Source organism: Nicotiana tabacum, chromosome 16 (genome assembly GCF_000715075.1).
Source record: "Nicotiana tabacum cultivar K326 chromosome 16, ASM71507v2, whole genome shotgun sequence".
Lineage (NCBI taxonomy): Eukaryota > Viridiplantae > Streptophyta > Magnoliopsida > Solanales > Solanaceae > Nicotiana > Nicotiana tabacum.
This window is the reverse complement of record NC_134095.1, coordinates 146,642,930-146,666,655: the sequence shown is the minus strand read 5'-3', so window position 1 is coordinate 146,666,655 and position 23,726 is coordinate 146,642,930. Positions and strand designations below refer to the sequence as shown.

General features: G+C 36.4%; 1 protein-coding gene across 1 annotated transcript; it reads right to left on the bottom strand.

The window, feature by feature from the left end:
- Positions 1–3,614: 3,614 nt before the first annotated feature.
- On the bottom strand, positions 3,615–18,979 carry LOC107807000 (protein SHORT ROOT IN SALT MEDIUM 1). The gene is made up of 21 exons (XM_075233442.1): positions 18,654–18,979; positions 16,743–16,943; positions 15,562–15,891; positions 14,879–14,979; positions 13,963–14,682; positions 13,821–13,860; positions 13,147–13,239; positions 13,019–13,074; positions 12,610–12,727; positions 11,517–11,728; positions 11,379–11,442; positions 8,910–9,083; positions 7,277–7,304; positions 6,075–7,168; positions 5,899–5,973; positions 5,660–5,734; positions 5,221–5,568; positions 4,256–4,435; positions 4,134–4,175; positions 3,963–4,025; positions 3,615–3,884 (listed from the first exon to the last, which is right to left on the bottom strand). The coding sequence occupies exons 1-21, from the start codon at positions 18,723–18,725 to the stop codon at positions 3,798–3,800; spliced, it is 4,173 nt and encodes a 1,390-aa protein (XP_075089543.1). The 5' UTR covers positions 18,726–18,979; the 3' UTR covers positions 3,615–3,797.
- Between the last annotated feature and the right edge of the window lie 4,747 nt (positions 18,980–23,726).

Sequence of the window (23,726 nt, the reverse complement as noted above, 5' to 3'; positions counted from 1 at the left end):
ATTTATATGGCACTCTTTTCTTTTTACAACAACGACCCAGTGTATTCCCACAAGTGAGATCTGGGGAGGGTGAGATGTACTCAGCCTTACCCCTACCCTGGACGGGCAGAGAAGTTGTTTCCAAAAAGAATTTTCACATTTTATTTATAAAATAGTTTATCATTAGAATTCCTATTTTATCCCAAATGAATTGAGTTATAACCACACAAATATCTATGGTTTGTCTTGGACCACAAGTTTTAGAAGTCTTTCTTTCTTAAACTCGATACCTAATCAAACACCGTCACATAAATTGGGACGGAGAAAGTATACAGGTCATGAGCTGTACATAGATGAAAAACAAAGACCATAAAATTTTTCTCGAAGATAATACTATTTCATAGTAAAATAAGTACTTGTGGTGTAGAAGGTAAACAACCACAATTCTTTTCCTCACCACACAAATCATTTATAGTTACCATTCTCCAAAAACTGCTGTCTATATAAACTCTCATCAACTCTCAGTCTTCATTCACCAAAACTCAAAATACCACTTAGAACTGTTCTAAATCAACAATGGCTCATCACTCCCTTTACCTTCTCTTCCTCGTCGCCTTAGCATCAATCAGCAGTCTTGCAGTTCAAGCAGAGGCTCGCCGTCTTCTGGATGCACCTTTGCCTGATCTCCCCATTGGCCTCCCGAAACCCGAGCTACCAGCATTGCCACAGCCTGGATTGCCTACATTGCCTACATTGCCTATGCCAAAGCTGCCATTGCCACAACTTCCAATGCCTCAGCTGCCAACTTTGCCAAAGCCGGATTTGCCAGTACCTATGCCAAAGCTGCCACTCCCAGAGTTGCCAGTGCCATTACCACCTCTGCCTAGCCCTTAAGTGGCTAAAGTTCCCTCAGTGCAAGAATTTATGCTGCATGCTTATCCAGAATGACTCGTTTGTATTGACTGTTATTGCTTGTATTTGTTGACTTCTTGTTATTTTAATGTCGTTTAAACTTTTGTTTGTAATTCTCCAGTTGGTCGATTATTTGTGGCAGTTAACATTCTAAATTCCTTCCCTTAACGATTGCTCAACTCCATACTAAATATTATTATTTCTTTCTGGTGGCCACCATTGGCGTGGCGGCCGCTGATTGTTGGTGCTAATATCTGTAATTTATTACTAACTGATTGCCCCATCAGCTGCTAGCACGACCGTAAAGTTAAAATTTGTATTTAACATACAAAATGTATGTATATAAAAAAAAAATTATACATATTTCCGACTATTATTTTGAGAGCGGCTATACGGTATCATTTTCCCTAAAGTTAAAAGTAAGAGAAGTTTTTTTACAAACGACAACGGAATTTCCCTGACGTGACAAATTTATTAGAAACTCTGTATATAGGTGATTTATATAGTTGCTCCTAACTAGTCTGGACTTGAAGCATGGTTGTTTTCTAACTCGATTCATAGGGAGAGAGATAAAACATCTTACGAATTTGTCGACTGAGAATAGCTAATGACCCTAAGTTATCTTCTCTATTTTTTATTTTTTTTGTAGCCTCCAGAGACAACTGGACCTGGGTGTCAATGGTTCGGTTCGACCTATTATTTTATAAATTTGTACCATAATAATTTTTCGGTTATTCCATTTTGTATGACTAAAATTAGACTTTTCAAAACCGTCCCAACCATCTCGGTTTCTCTTCGGTATCGGTACGGTTCGGTTAGTTTTTCTGTATTTTTTAAAAACGTTATGCAAGAGTTGCTAGTCGAAGTTTCGTAGCGTAAAACAAATTAAGCAAAGACTAGAGAAATATAAATCATACGAGTGGAAAGATACTAATCAAGTTGGGACTCAAGAACAAAGCTTATTAGAAGATTAGTATCTAATAAGAGAAATCTAAATCATATGGGAGGAAAGATATCTAATACCTTGTGGCTTGCTACTGAAGTGAAGACCATTGGAATACCTAGTGGTTTGCTACTCAAGATGTTTTAACTAATTTTGTTTTTATATGAATAGTAGAATAGATTTGAAAGTTGAGACTTTGGATATTAATTATTTGGTCAGTTGTAGTCGTTTCATAATCCAAGACCCAAGAAAAAAAAATTCATATATAAATTTATTGAGTATGGTTCGGTATTTTTTCAGTTTATTTTTATAAAACTAAAAATCCACCCTATTATTCGGTACGGTTATAAGTTTATATAAAAATTTGTAATTTTGTTTTAAAAACCCAATAATCGGTACGGTTCCGTTCGGTCGGTTTACCTCCACCCACGACCGTTAGGTCCTGGGTTCGAGTTACACTAGAGGTGTGGAAACACTATAGATCCTCCTAAATAGGGAGGGAATAAAAAATAAATAAAAAATAAAATAAAAGATCCATCGACACCCTTACCTCAAGCCTATTTTCACCGTGATACAAACTCCAAGTTAAAATGTACACCCGGATTTTAGTAATAGTCATGATAATTATATAATCAACGTGCCTAAAGCATGACTTCAAAGTTACTGCTACTATCAGCACCTATCCCATACTATCATCTTTCGCAAAGCTCTCCTTTCCTTAGAGTGAGTTGGTTTTGAACGAAAGCAGGCTTCATCCTGACTTTCATCGGGGACAGGTACGGAATCTGGGTCGGTCGATACGATGAACGGGAAATCAAAAAATCACATATCCCATCAACTAGCAGTGGCAAAATGGAATAAAAAACAATTATTCATATTATTCACTAAAAAATGGATTGGATAATTTATTTTTTTTAAATGAATCAAATATAAATAAAATCCATATTATCCCCAAAAAAAGGATAATCAATTAATGACCAATGGTTCTAACTTTTACATTTGCAAAGATTCAAATTGTGAGTTCCCTAAATTTGAAAAGCTAGGAATTCTCTCTAATGTAATCATATTCAAAAAGCAATGAATAATATGACTATTCATATTATCCACCATTTAACCCATTTTCTATCCATATTAAATATAACTCGAGTTTGATAATTTATCCGTTTTTGCATTATCCATTGTCAACCGGCCTGTTTACAAGCCGTACCATCAACCAAATGTGTAATCTATCTCAACCTAGTAAGGATTAGGGCCAAACAAGCATAGGAAGCACCAGTTTTAGCTCTGTACGACTTAAACGACATGTACTCCTCCATTGGGAAGCAATAACTTTGAAGTCATACTCTCCTGCAGTTGGGCTCCTCCGCTGTATGATTGGAACCTGGAACTTCTTGGGATTTGAATGCCTCATTCCCACTTGTCCTAAACTTCGATCATGAAACGAAAGAGTTCTACGGTTTCCCCAACTACGTGCCTGCGTACACCCTCGTAGAACCAAAAAATCATTTCGAAGACCAAGAGAATGAACCCTCGGAATAGGGAAAGAAGAGTGATGTCCTCGTGGAGGAATACTATCACATACAGATTCTACTGCTACTATCTGCCCTGTGCAGCAACTGATGGCTGCACACCTTTTGGCAAGAACCAGTGACCTGTAAATACTTAAAGCTTGAGAATAACATAGCACATTGTCTGGCGTACACTACCAGATACGTAGTTGTCATATCGGAGAGTCAAATCGTCACACTAATTGAGGACCATAGGCCCCTAAGAAAAATACTCCCACAAGATTTAAATATTTTATAACTGGTCTGCTTCCAAAAAATTTAACTCAACATCCACTGCGCTTAATGCAAGTCTATATTAAGGCAGAGTTTGTTCACCATAAAAGAATTCATTTAAAAGGCAGACTAAATATAACAAATGAAGGATAATAACCCACTAGCTAATCCTGCGATAAACTTCACAAGTCCATGTTGATCAACTTGGGGTAGAGAATACGGTCATCTCTCCCAGTGTTGCTCTCCAAAAGTGCACTTTGCACGAGTTCCTGGGCAACATGTGTTATTGTCAGCAAATATGCAAAGTAGCCACGGAAAGGTACTATGAATATACAAAATAAACCAACCTTGACATCCCTGTGAGAAAGGAATTTCCCCAAGTTGTGGATGATTAATCTCAAATCTTCAACCTAAGAAAGGCATACTTGATTGAGTTTCCTACGCAACGAGAGAGAGAGAGAGAGAGAGAGAGAGGGGGGGGGAGGGAGGGGGGGGCAAGGACAAGCTAGTTGGCTTACCCTAACATATCCTGCCCGGTTACGGTCAAAAAACCTGAAAGCCTGTTCCAGAGCAAGAAAACATCATTAAGAGAACATAAAAACAGTGAAAAGAAATTACCAGAAAGTAACCAGTAACTTACTTGCAACAGTTCTTTGTTAACCTCACCCTGAGTAGTTCTAGTAATTTTCTCTTCTTTTGTTGTCTCTGCTTTGCTGCCTGATTTAAGATTTGGCTTTTTCTCACAAGCTCCTTCATCCTTGCCACTGCCATGCAGTTCATCTCTGGTATCAGCTTCACTTCGCGTTTCCTCGGCATTTTCCTACAATCAGAAACATCCAAGATTACAGTAATGTACATGACATTTAGTCTCCTCATCTGCACACCTGTGCTGCAAACCCAACTTCCCAATCCATCAGTTCAAAATTTCAAATTATTGTCATCCACCTCGAAACAATCCCCAAGTGAACAAACATATTGTTGCCTACTCACAAATTTGGCTCTACAATTTCAAATAACATAATCGATGTTCACCAATAAGCTTACTAAAAAAAGTTAATATTCACCAAAGATCAACAGTACTCCATGTCTAAATAGTTACACTTTGTCCCAATAAGTGGATATTTAACACTACGTGAGAATGATCGCCGTGAGAACTTAGAATCTATTTGCTTGTTCAAGCATTGATTTCAAATGTCACTCCAAATGGAGCATTAAGGTATTATACCTAACATAAGTTTTCTATTAGAAAGCATAAAGGTCATTATGCCCAAGATAACTTGCTTAAACAAAATACATATCTTATGTTGGCTAAAAAACTTCTACATAAATTACACTACCCCAATCCTCTGTTAAGTCTTAGTCGTACCAGAAGATCCAAATTTAGTTGAAAATAGATGCAGGGCAGTGTTTCTTGGTATTTCCAATGTAGTCAATGACATGAGATTTTGATTGAAATATATAAGAAACTAATATACCTACTGCAACTGTTATTTACTGACAATATTCCTGCTAATGAGATCAACAGACAGCAGATTCTATACATATCAAGTACACAGAGAACAAAACATAAAAGCAATTGTGAAGTGGTAGCAAGCTAAGACAGACCTTTGCCGCCTCAGCCTGGCAATACTGAGGGCTTGTGTCTGGCATTTCTGATTCTTCCTCTGGATCTTCCTCTGGATCTTCATCCATCTCAGAGCCATCATTCGCTTCTTCACCTGAAATCATAGCCTCTTCAGCATTGTTTAGGGAGGTCGCCTCTTCCTTGACAAGTGATTTCTCATCCTCTTGATCATGTTTGCCATGTGATTCACTTTTAGTAGACTTATCATCCTCTATGGACTCATCTATCTTTGCACGCTTGGCTGATTTTTCCTCACTTTTCTTCTTGGATGATTCTTCTCTCCGTCTTTTCTGCTGGTTTTGCTTGATCAAAAACTTAGAGCGCAATTTCTATCATAAGAGTAACATAAAGGATAAGGGTTAGATAACAACCTAGCAATAGATCTCAGGGCACTAACTGAATTATATGACTGGCACAAACCTGAAGAAAGGGTAAGAGACGAGAAGCCATTTCATAATAAAACATTTCATACAGGGATTCTGCGACGAGTGAAAGCTGCAAAAGGAATCAACAAAGGTGAACGCAATAACATCCAACTGAACCAAAAGTACAGTAATCAATTCATGGATGATAATTTAGTATTCACCAAATCATATGACAAGTTTGTGATTTCCAGCAAAATGTACAGACATGATCACTATACGCAAAGAAGGGTATACCTCAAATCTTGACTCGGCAATATCCTTATCACTATAATCCAACAAAGAGTCCAACGAAAGAGACAGTGATCGCAACTGTAGCCAATGATACACAACAATATAGTTATTTCCATACAAACAATAGGATAAAGCATTTCTTCTAACAGGAAGAGTTAAGTGATTCTGATTCAACCTACCTTCATATCCTTGCTCCCTTTTGTTTGAAGAAAAAATCCAGGGTGCCGAGGAGGATCTTCACTTCTCTTTTCTTTGATCTCTTTTGACGATTTGCTCTTCGAAAGGTTTTTTCCATCCTGATCCTTCTTTTCTGTTCGTTCTTTGGAGTCTACCTTTCCTTTTAGCTTTGGATGGTCATCATTCTGAGAACTTTTATTCTTGTCTGCCTCCGATTCTTTCTTGGACCCAGCAAGATTTAACTCCGCAGTCCTTTTTCCTTCTTTTGTTTCTTGCTTCACCTCAGCTACTTTTGATTTTGTTTTAGGGCTAACCTTCTGTTCTTGTTTGACCACAATCATATTCTCTGTATTTTCTACATTATTATCACCCACATTTTGCACCTCACTTTCAGCTTGAACTGACTTCTCCTCTTTCACATCATCTTTGATACTATCAACACCACTGACCCCATTGTTGGACTCTGTAGATGCTGCTTTTCGTTTGGGAACCCTCTTAATTATTTTCCTCTTAACTGTTTTCTTCACAACACCATCCTGCTTGACAGCACTACTATTACCATCAGTTTTACTATTCCCCTTATCTTCGGAAGATTCTGCCTCCTTGACAGTTTTCACATCGGGAGGGTTCGATCCATCATCTTTTGGAGTTTTCCCCACGGGAACCTTCTTAATAATCTTCTTCCTTATAAAAGTTTTAACTGGAGGATTAGCAGATGCTCCAACCTGGGTAGAAGCAATCTCTATGCTCGAACTTCCATCCCCAGTTTCTTTACCATCCACCTTATCATTCACTTTCTGTGTGGTCTCCAAGTCATCTTTCTTATTGGAGGTCTTCTGTTTAACAATTTTTTTTATAACTTTCTTCTTAACTGACTTTGCACTACCATCGGTCCCAGTAACGGCACTTACTGCTGTAAGTTCAGGAATACCATCCCCCTCCTTTTCAAGAGCTTGTTTACTCTCTCCACCTTTTTTCTTACACCCATCTTTATCAGCTGTATTCTCTTTTAGTTTGCCATCATTCTCCTTCTTGCTTGCTTCTGCAGACTGTCCAGATGCAGAGTTTTTTCCCGACTTGGGACCACGCTTAGCATCTGCAAAATGCTGAGGCTCATCAGTTGTTGAGTTCCAAAAAGGATAAATGAACCAGAATAGATTCTCAGGTAAAAAGAATTGATGCACCAAAAGTTCAGATATCTTACCTTTCTGGCTTTCCTTCTCTCCAGATTTCTAGATCAAACAAATAATTTAACCGGTCAGCAAGCAAAACTATCAATGTACCACCTGAGTCTAAAGTAAATGAAAAGGAACAAAAAGATAAAAGTAAACTAGAAACTAAATGCTACTCTCTGTCAAAAAATTGGTTATTGCTATATTAGGAATCAAACAATTTTTCCTTACATTATGATTGTTTCAGCACGTATATATGTGTGAGTGTTTTGTTTTTTTTTTTGCCCCCAAGGGCTAGCTCAATTGGCAAAGGTAGAGGGACTTGTGTCTTAGGTCACAGGTTCGAGCCCAGGACCAAGCAAACTCACTCTGGTATTTAAGCGGAGAAGGGTAGAGTGGTGGGCCCATCATCCCCAAGTTTTGAAGCCTATGTGGAGACAGGTAACAAAAAAGCAATTGGCATTCTGGAATATAAACCTCCAGCATGCTCTTATAGTGTGGGAAACTGGAAGAAGCAAATAAGAAACCCATGGAGCATGTACTCTAAATACATCAGCATCGGCACTCGGAGAGGCAGAACAACACTTTTTGGCAGGACACTTGGCTGGGACAGAAACCTCTGAGAGATAAGTTCCCCAGATTATATATTTCTTCTAGCAATCAAAATGTAGTTGTGGTTGATAGCTGGAATAACTTTTTTATAAGGTAAACATTCTATTAACGTTGGGGAAACATGTAGAGCAGTATACCAAAAAGTTGAGACCCTACACCAAAATATGGTTCTCTACGAAAGCAACCCAATCATCTATACAGTGATTGCCGGAAACACAAGGCTGCAATCCCCTATTAAGAAGCCACAATGACTGGTAGTTGGAAAATATTAGTAATTTCCTACAGCTGCTATATACATAACCAAAGGCTACAACCACAACAAGACACTATAATATGGAAAGCTCGGAGCAAGTGTGTGTTTACTATGAGGTCTTATACGGCTTTAGCTGGGAGCAGCAGACTGAAGACAGTTGCATTGGAAGCGGATTTGAGAACATAAAGCATCTCAATAAGTGCAATGTTTGGTCAATGGCACAAAAAGTGTATCACTACGCACAGACGCCATAAATAGTCATGTCTCTACTTCTTTGTTTTTTCTAAATTTATAAGAAATGACATCTCGTCATCCACTGCAAAGTCCCCTTCCAGTTATTGCGCGCGTACTTAAACCTATGGGAGATGGGCAGTGCATGCCAGAAACTACAAAAAATTTACTCTTCCACTGGCACAGAGGACTCAACAAAGAGCCCTCTGGTATACCATTCTGCAGCAATTTGGTGGGTGGTTTCAAAGTAGAGAAACCAAAAGATCATTGAAGGAAGGAAGGAGTGTAATGAGGATCAAGTTATTTAATGTCTAGTTTATGGTGCAAGTTATTTGATGCAAATGACAGAGATAACTGATAGATCTAACTCAATTCGTTACATGTGCAGTAAAAGAAATAACTTCTTCCTTTTTGCAAGGCAAACACGACTGCACCAGCTTGGTGTCAGTTTATAAAGCAATAACTTACCTTCTTAATAAGAGAAAAAAGATAGAAGAGATTTGTCAAACATAAAAAAGAGACAAATTTTGTTGAAGATACAAGAGATGTACTAGTCTAAGAAAGCAGACCTCTTTCCTCAAAGCAAGTTCTTTCTCTCTCTCAGCAATAGCCTTTTTTTGAGTAAACCAGAGCTCACGCCATGATTCTAATGAAGGGAGGCATTCAGATAAGTCTGGAACGAAGTAAACAGTGACTTCTTTATGACTGAACAACCCATCCTTTCCAACTCTTTCATAGTGTATCTGCCAAACATCATAAAATAAATTATCTTCAAAATCATGTAAATATTATTCTGAACAGTTTCTAAGATTCTGTGATGGTCCAGATCATAAAACTATTTATCAGATTGAGTTCACTAACTATGATTTTTTGGCAAAGAAGCTAACGAGCCTTTTAAACATTTTTTATAATACGATCCATCTCAGTAACATGGACTGCAGAAGGGGAAAAGGGATGCTGATTAACAAAAAATACAAAAAAAAAACTTAAAAGTTGACAAGCAGCTGAAAAAGACTTTCAGGCCTTGAACATCCTTGAAAAAATACCCAGAATTACTGTAGCTTTCATTAGAAAACAGCATTTCCTTGGTAAGCAGGTAGGTAAGATGGTGGGCAAATATCTTTAAGAAGTAAAAATATACATGTTTGAGGACCTGTGCTTCATTCAACTCCAAGGAAAATGACAACCCTCACTCTCATTATTATTCTGCAAACAAAACCTCTTCAACTAGCTAAAAAGCTCCTAACAAGTTAACATGAATGCTGCCAATGTGAGCCATTCTGATTCATTGCATTACCGTCCTCAAGGGATACATCTTCAACATGACGAATGATTTGAGGTTCCAAAAATGTAAATCTATTCAGGAACGGGACCACGTGGGCAGACTTTCAAGGAGTTCAAGTAATGAGATCCAGATTAGATTCAGTCCCGCAGGCCAATTTTGTTAGTGTCATTGAAAGGATAGGGGGTGAGACTGTTATGGACAAACTGGACATGAAACAATTGGTTATTTTCAGTTGTCTTTTTTGACTATCTGGAAGCCAAGTATCCTAGAACCTCCTGGGGGTTATTAGCAAGGCATCTCTACAAGAATTTTGCTAGGTAGGAGTTCTTGAAGCCTCCTCATCCAAGAGGAGTAAGACAATTTCCAAATAAAATGCTCGGCAAGTTGGTGATACATGAAGGAAAGGAGCAATATGCCAACCAATGTGATAGACATTAATAAAGTTAACATTTAAGAGAAAAATGTGAGAATGCACGGCATAAAAATCTATTTATTAACAATGATACATAAGCCCTATATATAATACATATTCTACTCCTACAACATGTGGAACTAGGACACATTGTACTCCTACATACGGGACTAGGACTATTTACACATAACTATCTAACACTCCCCTCAAGCTGGTGCATACAAACTATATGTACCGAGCTTGTTACAAATGTAACTAACACGAGGACCAGTGAGGGACTTGGTTAAAAAACCTACAAGCTAATCATACAAGGCCACTAGACTCCCCCTAAGCAACAAAATCAGATGGTTGTTGATCAACAAAAGTTGGCCAAAATGCCGCCGGAAAAATTTGAAAATAGTGAGACTAAGCCCAATTCCACACTACAAAATAGGTTCTAAAACACCACTAGAAATCAGAAACATTCTGGAAATCACTGTTCACACGGGGGAATCACTGTTCACACGGGAAAAAATAGAAGTCCGAATTTGATGTAATTTATATGGGTAGGCTCGGAATCACTGGACAAGTTGTCCTGAAGAAGTTTCGTCAAAAAGTGGCATGAATGGCTCACACGCGCTGGGAAAGCTACTGTAGCTCGCCAGAAAATTCCAACATTCTCGAAATCTGTAGGAAATTGTACTGGTGGACTCAGAATCACCACATGAAACAATTGTCCTACAGAATTTTTTCCAAATTCTGCAGGAAAGTGCTCCATGTACTGACGCGCGTGTCAGAGGGACTTTTTGCCGGAGCGATTGACTGGGGTTTTGTCGCCTGACTTTTCCGAACAAGATGTAGTGTTGATTTTCGCACAACACTTACCGATGAGGAGATAACGCAAATCAATCTAGAGTCGTCAATCGAAAAGACACACGGTGACCGACTTTTTTGTTCCGATGGGACTAGGATTTGTGGGGTTTGGTCGCACAAGGGTTTCGGATCTGATGGTGGCACTGGTATATGCACAGTACCACTGTAGCAGTGATGAACCCTGGGAACAAGACGAAGTTGCCGGAAAACTGCACGACGATGAGATCTTTCTTCCCGGATGGCGCTGGAATCGCACAGCGATAATTTTCTCACTGAAGCTCTGATACCATGTGAGAATGCACGGAAGAAAAATCTATTTATTAACAATGATACAATGAGCCCTATATATAATACATATTCTACTCCTACTACATATGGGACTAGGACTATTTATATATAACTATCTAACAAAAGCAAAAGGAGAATCTGCTTTAGACATTTAAAGTAGAATAAACAAAGGACAGAGAGACCCACACAGGCGGATATTACCTCAAGGAAACGGTTCCACTGCTGGCAGTTCTTCAAATCAAGATGAGTTATGTCCTTTGCATGTCTAATAGCAAGAGCTATATCAGTAGGGTTCAAAATAAACTGTAAAACAATATTAGAGGAATGTAATTGACAAACCTAAGAGCTGTCTGAATCAAAGAGGAGTCATCAAGTGATGGATCCCCACCATCAACACTATCCCACTGGCCCCCTATAGCCATTAAAGAGTTTTCCAGTTTAAGAATGGCAAACCTAAGCATGTTGCAAATATGAGGTATCCGGTCATCATAGTTTCGATCGGATGACAACTCTTCCAGAGAATTTTTGCTGAGTCCACTCATCAAAATCATCTATATATCAGAAAACAAAAATGGCAGCTTTCAGAAATATATTAGCACATCAACAGAGTGTAGAGAGAGTGAATTGGGATAACAAGGTACATGTCATTAACAGGACAAATGACATCGTTGCATAAATACTGTGCTTCCTCAACAACAACAACAACAACCCAATATAATCTCACAAGTGGGGCTAGGAGAGGGTAGTGTGTATGCAGCCTTACCCTTACCATGAAGGTAGAGATGTTGTTTCGATAAATCCAAATATTGTGCTTCCTCTATAACACTGAAAATTATATAACTAGCTAGCTTGTCATCTTTGAACAAATAGCATATAGAACATAGAAGGCAGCGGTAGAGAAGAAAATCAGGGCAGAGGTTTCTTTTTGTGAGGTCTATTGCACTTTTCAATCTAGTCAAGTTGAACAAACCGGGTACAGATGCATCAATACTGGCAACAAAAAGGAGCTAGTATGTAACTAGTGCAATCATCGCCTATATAAAAAATTATAAGGACCTTAAGCAATTATCACATTTTCCCCCAATTAAAATCCATCATTAAGCCTCCAATTTACACTCAAAGATGCCACAAAACTAAGGAGTACAGACAGCTAATTGACATATAACCATCATCAACTAGAAATGATCACCACTCCATCATGATTCTCATCAGCAAAGTTCTAAAATAAATGCAAGAAAAAGAGGGCACATCTGCTTTGACGACAAACTTTTGAAACACCAAAAGAATTCCGCACCATTATTCTACTCGTTCTTATATCTGACTACCGCTTAAAATATCATGATAACGTCTCGAGCAAATGCTAACTTAAGAATTCTCAGAGCACAGTTAGACAGGAAAGTTTCTAAAACGATTTATATTCCTTCAAAGAAACCTTTGCATTCCATATAGTCCTCCCATGTTCTGATTTTTCAGGTTCACCAGCAAACGGTTTCGAGGACAGCCGCTTCAGCGCAGTTGCAGCATCTCCTTCAACAAAATCATGCTCAAAACTGTTCCATCATGAAAAAGATGATAGTGTCATACCAACCATCAACTTACAGATTTCAAAGAAAAAAACTACACATCAACCTAAAAATTAACTACACTAGATTGAGCGCGCGGGGATTTGGGGGTAGAGAAAACATCTGTTAGAGCTGCGGCTCATAAGGAAAGATCATTTCAAAAACCACTGAGAGACTTGGTAAATGTTTGCAAACCGGGTATTCCACTATCGTGCAAAATAATAGAAATAAAATATAAAAAAATGAACATCAAAAAGGAAGGGTATCATGACTAATCACCTGACAGGAGTATGCAGAGAAAGCTTAAGATTCCCTTTTGGCCAATTCACAACCACCTACAACAAAAGAAAATGCAATGTCATATAAGATATCTCACATATATTAGCGGAATGAAAGAAAAGGCAAACCTTTGAGCATTCTGGAGATATGAAAAGCCTTGGATACCGCCTATCCAGCGACAGATAATCCCTCTCAATTTCAACCAAATTGGTTGAATAAACCTGCAAAAACAACAATAAATGCATAAGAATTGACATCATTAGATGCGCTTGCTGAAAAATTGAAGCATTCTTTAAAGTCTACAAACATCAAGAATTCAAATGAAGGCAGCAAACTTATCAAAAGGCGAGACCACTATTCTCCCGAAAAGGATACCCATCGAAAGTTCTGATGATACAGAAAAGGAAGAGTAAACAAACGAAGGAACAGAAAGAGTGCCACATTCCTTGTAGAAACTACATGTCTTGAGCATCACGAACAGCAACATCCAGAGGGAAAGATGAAAGAGAGCATAGGGGACTGGCAAGAAGACAAAGGAAAAGGAGGGACAAATTTATCTGACACTGGCAATGGTTCAAAATAAAAGAATATTGCAAGACAAGATAATTGGGAAAGCCAATAGTGTTAGGCAGGAAATAAGGATGAGTTTAGAAATGAGTAGCTTGATAAGTCTTTGTCCGTGAAATAAGGTGATCTAGAAGTTTAAAGTACTTAGAGGTCCTCATTACAATTCATTCCCAAATGGAAAGCAGAACCACTTAAGGAGGATAATAATGATTCAAGCGCTAAGCTCTTGTTTTACCTTGCAGAAATACTCTCTCCTTTTAATCGGTGAATGACGCCTTCAGCATGATAGAACACCAAGTTAGTTATGAATGCTGCAATATATAGCGGCTGCTAAACACACACAACCATAGAAGGACAAAACCAAATAAAAAATCCACCTATGCAAAGCTTCAGGACGTGGAGATTCTCGTCGTGAAGATCTACTTTCCTTGGCCAAAGAGGGTCCTCGTCGATCCCTAGAAGAAGTCCTGGGAGGAGTTAGGTCATGCTTTATTTCAGCTCCACGTTTACGCTCATGATCTTTTTCCTTTTCTTTACGTTCCAAAGCACGTTCACGATCACGCTCTCTTTGTCGTTGCCGTTCTCGTTCCTTTTCCCGTTCTCGTTCCCGCTCTCGATCTCGTTCCCTCTCTCGATCTCGTTCGCGTTCTCTTTCTCGATCTTTCGCCCTTTCTCTATCTTTCTCTCGCTCGCGCGAAGAGTGTCGATCTTTCTCCCTTCGCTCAAGCTCCCGAGAGTAGACAATCCTGTCATCCTTATAATCATCTAACCTTGAGAGGCCAGAACGTGCCAATGTGCTGCCAGGATAGTCAGACTCGATGGAAGTTGCATGCAGCCCCTTCCCTATCCCATAGTCTCTACCTGGAGGCAAGCTCACTCCATAACCAGGATTTGTAGAACTCTGAACATACATGACATCTTCAACAGCTCTTTGTGGTGCCGCCCCTAGGATTGAAGGAGCATGTTGCCCAGGAAGTAATGATCCAGGTAACGTTGAAAAGGATTGAGGATCTGAGTCCATTCTGCCACTATAAGATATAGGATCTTGGGCTGCATGACGAACAGCAGCACTCCTTGCTGCAAGATATTCGACTTGTCTGCCAGAAATTTGTTGCTACTCAGTTCAATAGAACATATAGCTCCATGAAAGAAGCTAACAGGATGTGCACACATATGTAGACACTGATAATGTAAGGGAAAATGCAAGTGCAATTAAACAAAAGCATCAGATGGTTCAAAAGAGCATTTTGCAACTACGTCGCACAATTTTGAGATAAGAACTAGAGTACATACCTAGATCCTCCGTCAATTGAAGCAGATTGCAATGCCTGAGACTTCAATATTTGCTCTTGTCTTATTATAGATGCTTGATCCACGTGCTCGTATCTTTCAGCCTAACAGTGGGGAGAAAAATAGAAGACATAAAAGAAAGTAAAGAAGGTTACAAAAAGTAGTAAATTATGCAACTGGGACATGGACAAGTGCATTGTACCTAAACAATGACAACAAGCAATATTACTCACAAGTTTTCCTTTTGACCTCCCCAAAAAATCAACCTCGTTTACAAAAAAGGGAAGTTTTACTGAAAGATTCAAACCAACCCAAATTTTATTACATTCTACTACTTCTCCTACATTTACCATCCTTAAAATAAACTACCCACTTTTATACATTCCAATTACTACACATATTTTTACCCTCAAACCCTTTTTTATTCTATGCTAAAGGGGATTATCTTGTGCAGGATTGACTATAAACTTCTACTGATCCAGCTCCTTCGTATTCTGTTTTAGTCAAAGTAACAAGAGTTTGGGTAACTCAAACTTTCCAACTCCTATTCAAAAGTTTCACAATCATAATTACTACCATCATGAGCATTGAGCTCTCATGTGCATGTGTGCATGGTGTGTCCAGGGTGGTGGTAATGGTCCAAAGAATTCCTAGTACATATACTAGGCATACTCCAAATACAGCACCTGATGCTTATGAGCAAAAGAAATTGAATCGGGATATCGACTGGCTTGCTCGCTTGTCAGATCTCTCCCAGCATAAGAGCTATGTCGTTCAGCATATTGGTGTCTATCAAGGGTTGGATAATCAGAAACTCTATCGGAATATTGTAGTTCAGCTTTATGACCATATTGTTGTTCAGCTTTATGACCATATTGTTGTTCAGCCTTATGACCATATCCATGGCTGGATAATGAAACGTAGTCACCTGCCGTGAACTTAGGTGAATCCACACTAAAGCCGCTGCGACTTTCCAAAGCTGATGATCCAGAAACTTTTCCACCAACTGTGGACATCTGCACATGAAAGATTTGGCGATAGTTAAGTTTTTACACCCATGTCAGAAAATTATACAATTGACAATACAAAAGGCTAACTGAAACACTGAAAAAAGACGCACACAAAAACATAGAACGCAAAGCCGTGACAAATGAATCAGACAGCGGTGGAAGCATTATAAACCCACAATCCTTAAAATTGGTGGAAAATGAAGAAAGCTAACTCTACAAAATCTTGTCAATATTATCCCACTTGTGAAATAAGTCCATGAGACAGTCAAGTCTATGGACTTTACAGCTAAGGCTATCCCAAAAGCAATATGCACATGCACCAATTTGTTTTGCAACAATCAGGCAACGAAAGCTGACATTATTTGCAACAGGGCAATAACGTAGAACAAAATATCTCATTTTTTGGCATGATAACCAACTGATATATCTATACAACAAAATCCAATTTTGTGAAAAGGACAGAAAATTAAACTACTTCACCACTACTGTATGTCTGCCAATATACCATCTATGCAATTACATTATCGGAAGTTAAAACAGCAGCAACCGACATATTACACCTGTTCAAACAATTTAACAAGAAACTACATAAAATTTACACTTGAAGGCAGGTTAGAGTTGTATAAATACAATACACAAGAACAGGTCTTTCTTCTCTCGTGATGATAGAAGAATTAGTCTCACACCAAGTCCACATCACAGGAAACAAAATGTCACCAGCATTCAAATATAACACCTGGAGCATTATTTAGTATTTGCACCGCTTATGGAAATATTTCATTCTTCAGACGTCTTGGGCAATAGATAGCATACAATTGACATGCAAATAGAATATATACAGTGAGAGATCTGCTGACCTGCTGAGCAGTGGAACCATACACAGAGCTATATTGCCCACCATAATTAGGCACTGTTGATGGATGATGACTGTGATCTCTGTAAGCACTCATTTCTGCATCTTGAGGGGTTCCTAACATTGACGAATGTCGTGAACCTGTGGGTAGTTGAGAGGACCTCTCAGGCCCTCCAGCAGAACTCCCGGAGTAACCATGTCCCAACTAGATGAACAGAGAAAATGAACAATTTTATAAGCATGAATGTAGTACAGAAAACTATAGAATTGAATAGTTTTGACAATCATAAATGTTTAGTAAGAGCTACTTTACAACAAATTTATGCACCATTGGTTTATGGAAAAAGCTGCCCATGAATATAAGCTGGTTCATGACACAACATACTACAGCTGAGAATCTTTAAAATTGCATGTGACCTGAGTTTGCAAGTCGTTACATTGCCTAACTACAATGTGACTCACATTCAGTATTTGCATGCTTAATACTACTTCGTCTAACTCATTTTTCTCATTTTATGAGACACTATTATTATTTCAAGAGTTAAAGAGTTTTTACTGTTAAAATCTCATCTAAAACACAATCACGGAGCAGCCCTTTTTACTTCTTTTGCATTGGTGCTTCAGAGTTTGGCCAATGCGATGAACGATTGCTCCATTACAGAGTAGTCAAAAGCGAAAAGCGCATAAAAAGTGCTAAAATCAGTTGGAAGTTTAAGCGCAATTAAAAATTAGGCTTAGCAAAGAAAAGCGCCAATAAAGGGAAACAAATAGAAATGTAATGCAAGAAAATGTAACTATAACACAAAAAAATAAATTTTTGGACACAAGAACAATAAAACTATAATTAAGCTATATGTATATTGTTGCGCCCTTAAAGACATAACCTATTGTGAAGGCGCACACCTTAGCACCTTGACGCCTACACTAGAGGCGAAGCACATGACTTGGACTTCACCGAGCTTCCGAGCTTAAGCAATTTAGGTGAGCCTTTAACAACACCGCTCCAGCATTCGTGTTTCACAAGTACAATCTCAATGTTGATATAGCTAAGACGTAGCACAACAAAATGAAAGGATCCATATTGGCGACAGCAACTAGCTGGGATTAACGTATAACTATTGTTGTTACACTCACATTAAGATTATGCGACGAGTCCTTTTAGTCTAGTTAGGGACTTGTATGGTATGGACAAGTGTGACATTTAGACAACATATACTATCTTCTTCTTCTTTTTGATTGGTAATATATCAAGAATGGTTAATTTAGATAGGATAGTATATCCTAAGGGGTCATTTAGATTGAATACGGCTTATGCCGGGATAAGTTATACTGGTATAAGTTATGCTAGAATTAGTTATGCTGGGATTATTTTTTATCCGTTTGGTATGTTGTATTAAATATGACAATTGCATAATTTGTAAGAAGAATGTATAAGTTATACCGGTGCTAATTACACCACCCTCTATAAGGTATAAGTTATCCCGGTGTTAATTTTAATCCTGGGATAACTTATACCTGGTTTGCTAACCAAACAAAGTATTAAGGTGGTATTAAATTTTTATACCAGCACTATACCTTCTTGTAGCTCATACCAAACGACCCCTGAGAGTTTAACAAATATGTAAGGTCACCTTTACCTTTTGTAACAGGTAACTTGCCTCATTTTCAAGATTACATATCCCATTTTTTTTATGGAGGGTTAGCAGTAGATATCTTTAATTTGGTTAGGTGTACTCACCATGCACGGGTAAGAATTTACCTACATAAGATTACTTACATTTTAATTTAGACAAACTCCAATTGGCCTTTTAAATTAAAGTACAGTTGGAATAAGTTGCATAACAGATTGATTGAATTTCAATTACATAAAAAAAAAGTACCAAATAACAAAACAAAGAGAAAGGAAGATACTCACACTTTGGCCGTAGCTTGATTGAGAAGAGTACGTCTGTTGACCATAGGCATTAGTTCCTCGAGAAGGATACATCTTTGGACTAATACACACACCAAAACCCTAACAACAAAATGAAACAAACTAACACACTATCGAACGACTCCAAACATTATATAACTGAGCTATTCTTGAAAAGAGAACGCCGCGGCGTTGCGGCGGAGAGCGGTGGAATTAGAAGGTTTCTTTACTGTGAAAAGTTTGGGGAAGAGAGAATTATAGGAGCCACGGCAAGCAAAGCCCTAATGCTATTTATTTTTGGGATGAAAATTTAGAAGATAATATTTTGCAATTTGCTGCTCGGCTGTGTCGGGAAAATTTTGTATCGGCATGATTTTGACGATATTGACCTCACATGATCCAACGGTTTTTTTTTAATCTTAGAATCAGTAGTCTAATAAAAATTATTACTACTTTTTTATCGGATGTCCCCAAGGGACAGACTAATAAAAATTATTTTATTAATATCTAAAATAAAATGGGACCTTAATCAAAAGTCTAGAATAATGGTGAAATACTTAATAGGTAACACATACTCATAGAATGCGAATTTAATTTAGTCGGAGTAATGTGTTTCAAATATCAGTTGATTATACATAGAAAAATACTTAGGGGTCGTTTGGTAGGATGTATTAGTTAAAATAATGCATGCATTAGCTTTGTATATTAGTAATACTTGAGCACAGTAATACTTTGTATGGTACACTTTTTGAATCTATGCATTAGTTATGCAGACATTAGTTATACACCGTATTTAGTATTATTCTATGCATAATTAATGCATAAGAAACCATGGAATTAACAATGCAATAAGTTTTTAATGCATGCATTAACTTAGTTAAAGACAAAAATGTCCTTCAAAATTTATACTTGATTAAAATATGCTATTATGTAATGCAAGTTTGAAATAATCCAAGAAAGTGGGAAATAAAGTTATATCCCTAGTAAACAAATAAATACTTAGCATATTTTCTTTTTTATAAATAAATATTAAGTTTTATACTACAATATAGGTAAACAAATCAAATAATTTTTTAAGACCTTTTTCAGATAAAAACATTCCTCAATTATATGTTTCTTTTAAAAAGATAAAGTGATGGACTAGTTATGAGGGTATTTTTGTAAACAAATAATTCTTTTAGAAATTATTTAATGCTTTAATACATCAAACCAAATAATGGATGAGAAATATATCAGTATAACTAATATTAGCATTACTAATACACCTTATTCATCACTATTCTTATACACTCGTCCAAATGACCCCATAAAAATAGATTGCATCCCGATCACGTAATCAAATCCTTATTACATATTATTTCTTTTGGAAAGACCTTTTACGCGTCAAATGTTTATCCAAGTGTATCTAATAATACACTACTTCCGTACTTGATCAATGAACGGGTATAAATGCAACAATAAAATTATGACACATATCATTATCATTTTAAATTAAAACTTAAATTAATAGATAAAAAAGCTGACAGGAAAGAAAGTTCACTATCTTGACATTTCACCTAGATCCCAATTTTAATTTTTCCTACCGCTTAAATCACGGGAGCGAACCCGCTCCAGTAAAGGAAGCTCCAATATTTTTCAATGATTTATCGGATTAAAGCCACGTGGCAAATAACAAGTTTACTTATCATATTGAGCACACGCCTAAGAATGCCTTCACCACTTTCTCCCCCAAGTCCTCCCTTCCAGCAAATGTAGAATAGTTGAGACAACGATATCCCTATGGCGTTATTTCTCATTTTTTTTACTGAGATTGAGTAGGTCTTTAGCTTCAAATCTCACAGAATTCTTCACCCCATCGAGAAACCACAATTTTAGTGTTTGAGTTTATTATTTAAAAAGGTTTCAACAGAAGAAAAAAAATACATGTATAACTCGTATATACCAATCTATAAGATGAAGTAAAACAAGTGAAACGAAATTAAACATTTATACAAAACGTAAATTAATAGACTTGCTTAAAAACCATTTCAGAAGAGGAAGGAGAACGAAAAGTGTTTATGGGTCATGACCATTAAATTTATTATATCCCACGTGGCTTTAATCCAATAAACCATTGAGAAATATTGGAGCTTCCCTTACTAGAGCGGTTCCCGTTCCCTTAAAATCATCTATGTTAATGCATCATCCCGTATAATAATAATCCAAATTCTACTATAAAATCATCATTCATTTTTAGCTGTTAAATACCACTCTTTACCTTGAAATAATCTGCATAACTATATACGTTTCAATGGAGGGGCTTTATCTCCCAACGAGATTAGTATTCTTCCACCTATAATGGGCCGACCCACAATTCATAATATTATAAAATGAGTATGTGCAACATAATTCCTTTTTAATCCTAAATTTTCCGATCTTGATCTAGTTAAAACATAAAATTTGTATTTTTTAGAATTCGACACATTTTTTAAGATAATCATAATTGATTAATTAGTTTTGCTCAAAACGCGTGGATAATAGATTAGCCAACTCAATTTGCACAAGAATTTAATAAAAATTAAATCTGGAGATCAATATGTGATAATATAATCTTAAATCTTTAAAAATTCAATTGTTCATAAATAATAAGAAAGAAAATTATGAGTTGAACATGAAATAATGCAATAAAAATACGGAATTACACATTAAAACCCATAAAACCATATGCCTTATATTTTAATGTATTGCAAATCCTTTGCAACTACGACTTAAATTACATGTGGTTGCGAATCCTCAGAAAACGAATGAACTCATTTGTTTTTATAGCCTAGCTATCCTCTTCTAGAATGCATATAGTTTCTCTCTTTTAAAACTCTATCGGCCATATTTTAATAAAAAATAAGTGGGCCCCATCCAATAGTAATATTCTAACACAACATCTATCACCTGGTGCTGGAAATACCTTGGTGGTTGTTTTCCTAATATCTATTAGATATTAATCCTTTTGATATATAGTTTTGATCTACTCCTGAATATGCTAGTGATACTACTTGTAATATAAATTTATTATCTATAGTTATTTTTCTATTTCCGATATTCCATTTTAAAGATAGTGTATGCCTTCATGTTCTGAATATTTGTTTGAATCTTCTACTATCTTTGAAGTTTTACCTATTTTTAATTATTTTATTTCGTTTAATGTTATAAAATAGCAAATAATTAGATAATATAATAAGAGAAAGCTTGGTTGAAGCGGATAAGTTTTATATAAAGAATAGTGTAATATAATTCTTTTTAGGAAAAATATATAGGACGTATTATGTACTAGTTCGGAGAAATCAGTTTCACACTTAATCGTTGTGGTCATCCTATTACCTCCTGATACTTGTTCAAAGTGAATTTAATATCAACCCAAAAGCCGATATGACAAAAATATAAAATAAAAATTAAAAAGAGCGTATTATTGGAATTAAATTTTTAAAAAATCAATTTTTTTGCATGAATAGACTTTCTTGGACCTTCTCCCCCTTTCTTTTCCATCAAAACACTCACTCCCTTCTTCTCCAATTTCTCATCCTCCTTTCTTAATAACCAATTTTATTGTCTTCCTCTTTCTTTCTTTATCAACAATTTTTTAAAATTTTTGTTGTATATTAAATTGATTTCTAGAATATAATTTTTCTTCAAACCAATTAATGTCCTCCATTAAAAAGCACCTAAGGTTTTAAATTTGAACCGATAAATTTAAAATTAGTTTGGATGGTGAATAGACTGTTTGGCTAAGCTTCTAAAATCAGCTTATTTTGAAAAGTGTTTTTCTCAAAAGTACTATTGAAAAAAGTGCTTTTGGTGATAAGCAATTTGTATTTGGCTAATTAATTTGAAAAATACTTTTGAGCAGCAATTAGTGTTTGACCAAGCTTTTAAAAACTGATTCTAAGTGTATATTTCTCATAACTGCTTTTCAGAAAAGTGTTTCTAGAGAGAAGCTATATTTTTCTTCTTCTCAAAAATTATTTATGTTTTCCTTTAAAAGCACTTTTTTCCTTCTAAAAGTTTGGTCAAACACCTTAATTTTGGGGAAAAAAACACTTTTGACCGGAAAAAAAACTTTTGGCCCAAAAAAAAAACTTGGCCAAATATGCTATAAATTCATGAATTGACGAGAGGTTTTCTTTTAATTTTAGATGGAACCAATTTGAATGCCATAAATATTAGCTATAACAGAGCTTTGGTAATGAGTATGGAATAAAAATTAAAAAAATGTGTAAATGACAAGAAAGAAGAAAAAACTAGTAAAAAACATAAATATATTATATTTACGACTGATGCTGACATGGCGCTGACGGGATACGTGTGTATGAAGCACCTCATACCATGAAAGTGGTATTATGCTTCACATGGTGGTATTAAATTCACTTTGGACAAGTGTATGAGAAGGTAATGAGAGGTCCGTAAAAGGTCATACCAAGTATAGCTACTTGTAAGACACTTAGCCAATGAAATTTGTCACTTATATAATACTTGACTAAAGAAGCTCAACACATATCCATAGTCTTTAACATTGCTAGACACTCGTAATTGCCTTGCCCTTTCAAAGAATTTATATGAACATCCACATGAATATTTTACAATACTTAGTCTCTTTTAAAAGCCTATTCGTTAGTAAACCTCGCTCAAATCTATTAACTTTTGTATTTAATTTCTTAACTTTTTATTTATTTCAGCTTATAGGTCATGTATAGTTATTTATGATTTTATTCAAATTTTTCTAATACTCTTTCAATGCTAAATGATTCTGAAAAATAAGAATAATATAAAAGAAAATAACTTGAGGGTATCAGAGCCAACAAGTAAGTAGATCAATTTATGATAACTTAACTTGTCAACATGCTAGGTTAGAGTAAATTTTTTAGATGGTCACTCAAGTTGTAGAGATATCCTGTCAAAGTTACTTTTGTTTTATTTAGGCCAACAAAATCATCCACCAATTACCTTTTGACTCAAAAAAATAAAACCACATATTTAATATACCATATCATATTTAAAATCTATTTTTAATAATAAAATCTATTTAACTCGTGGCCCAAGTACCCA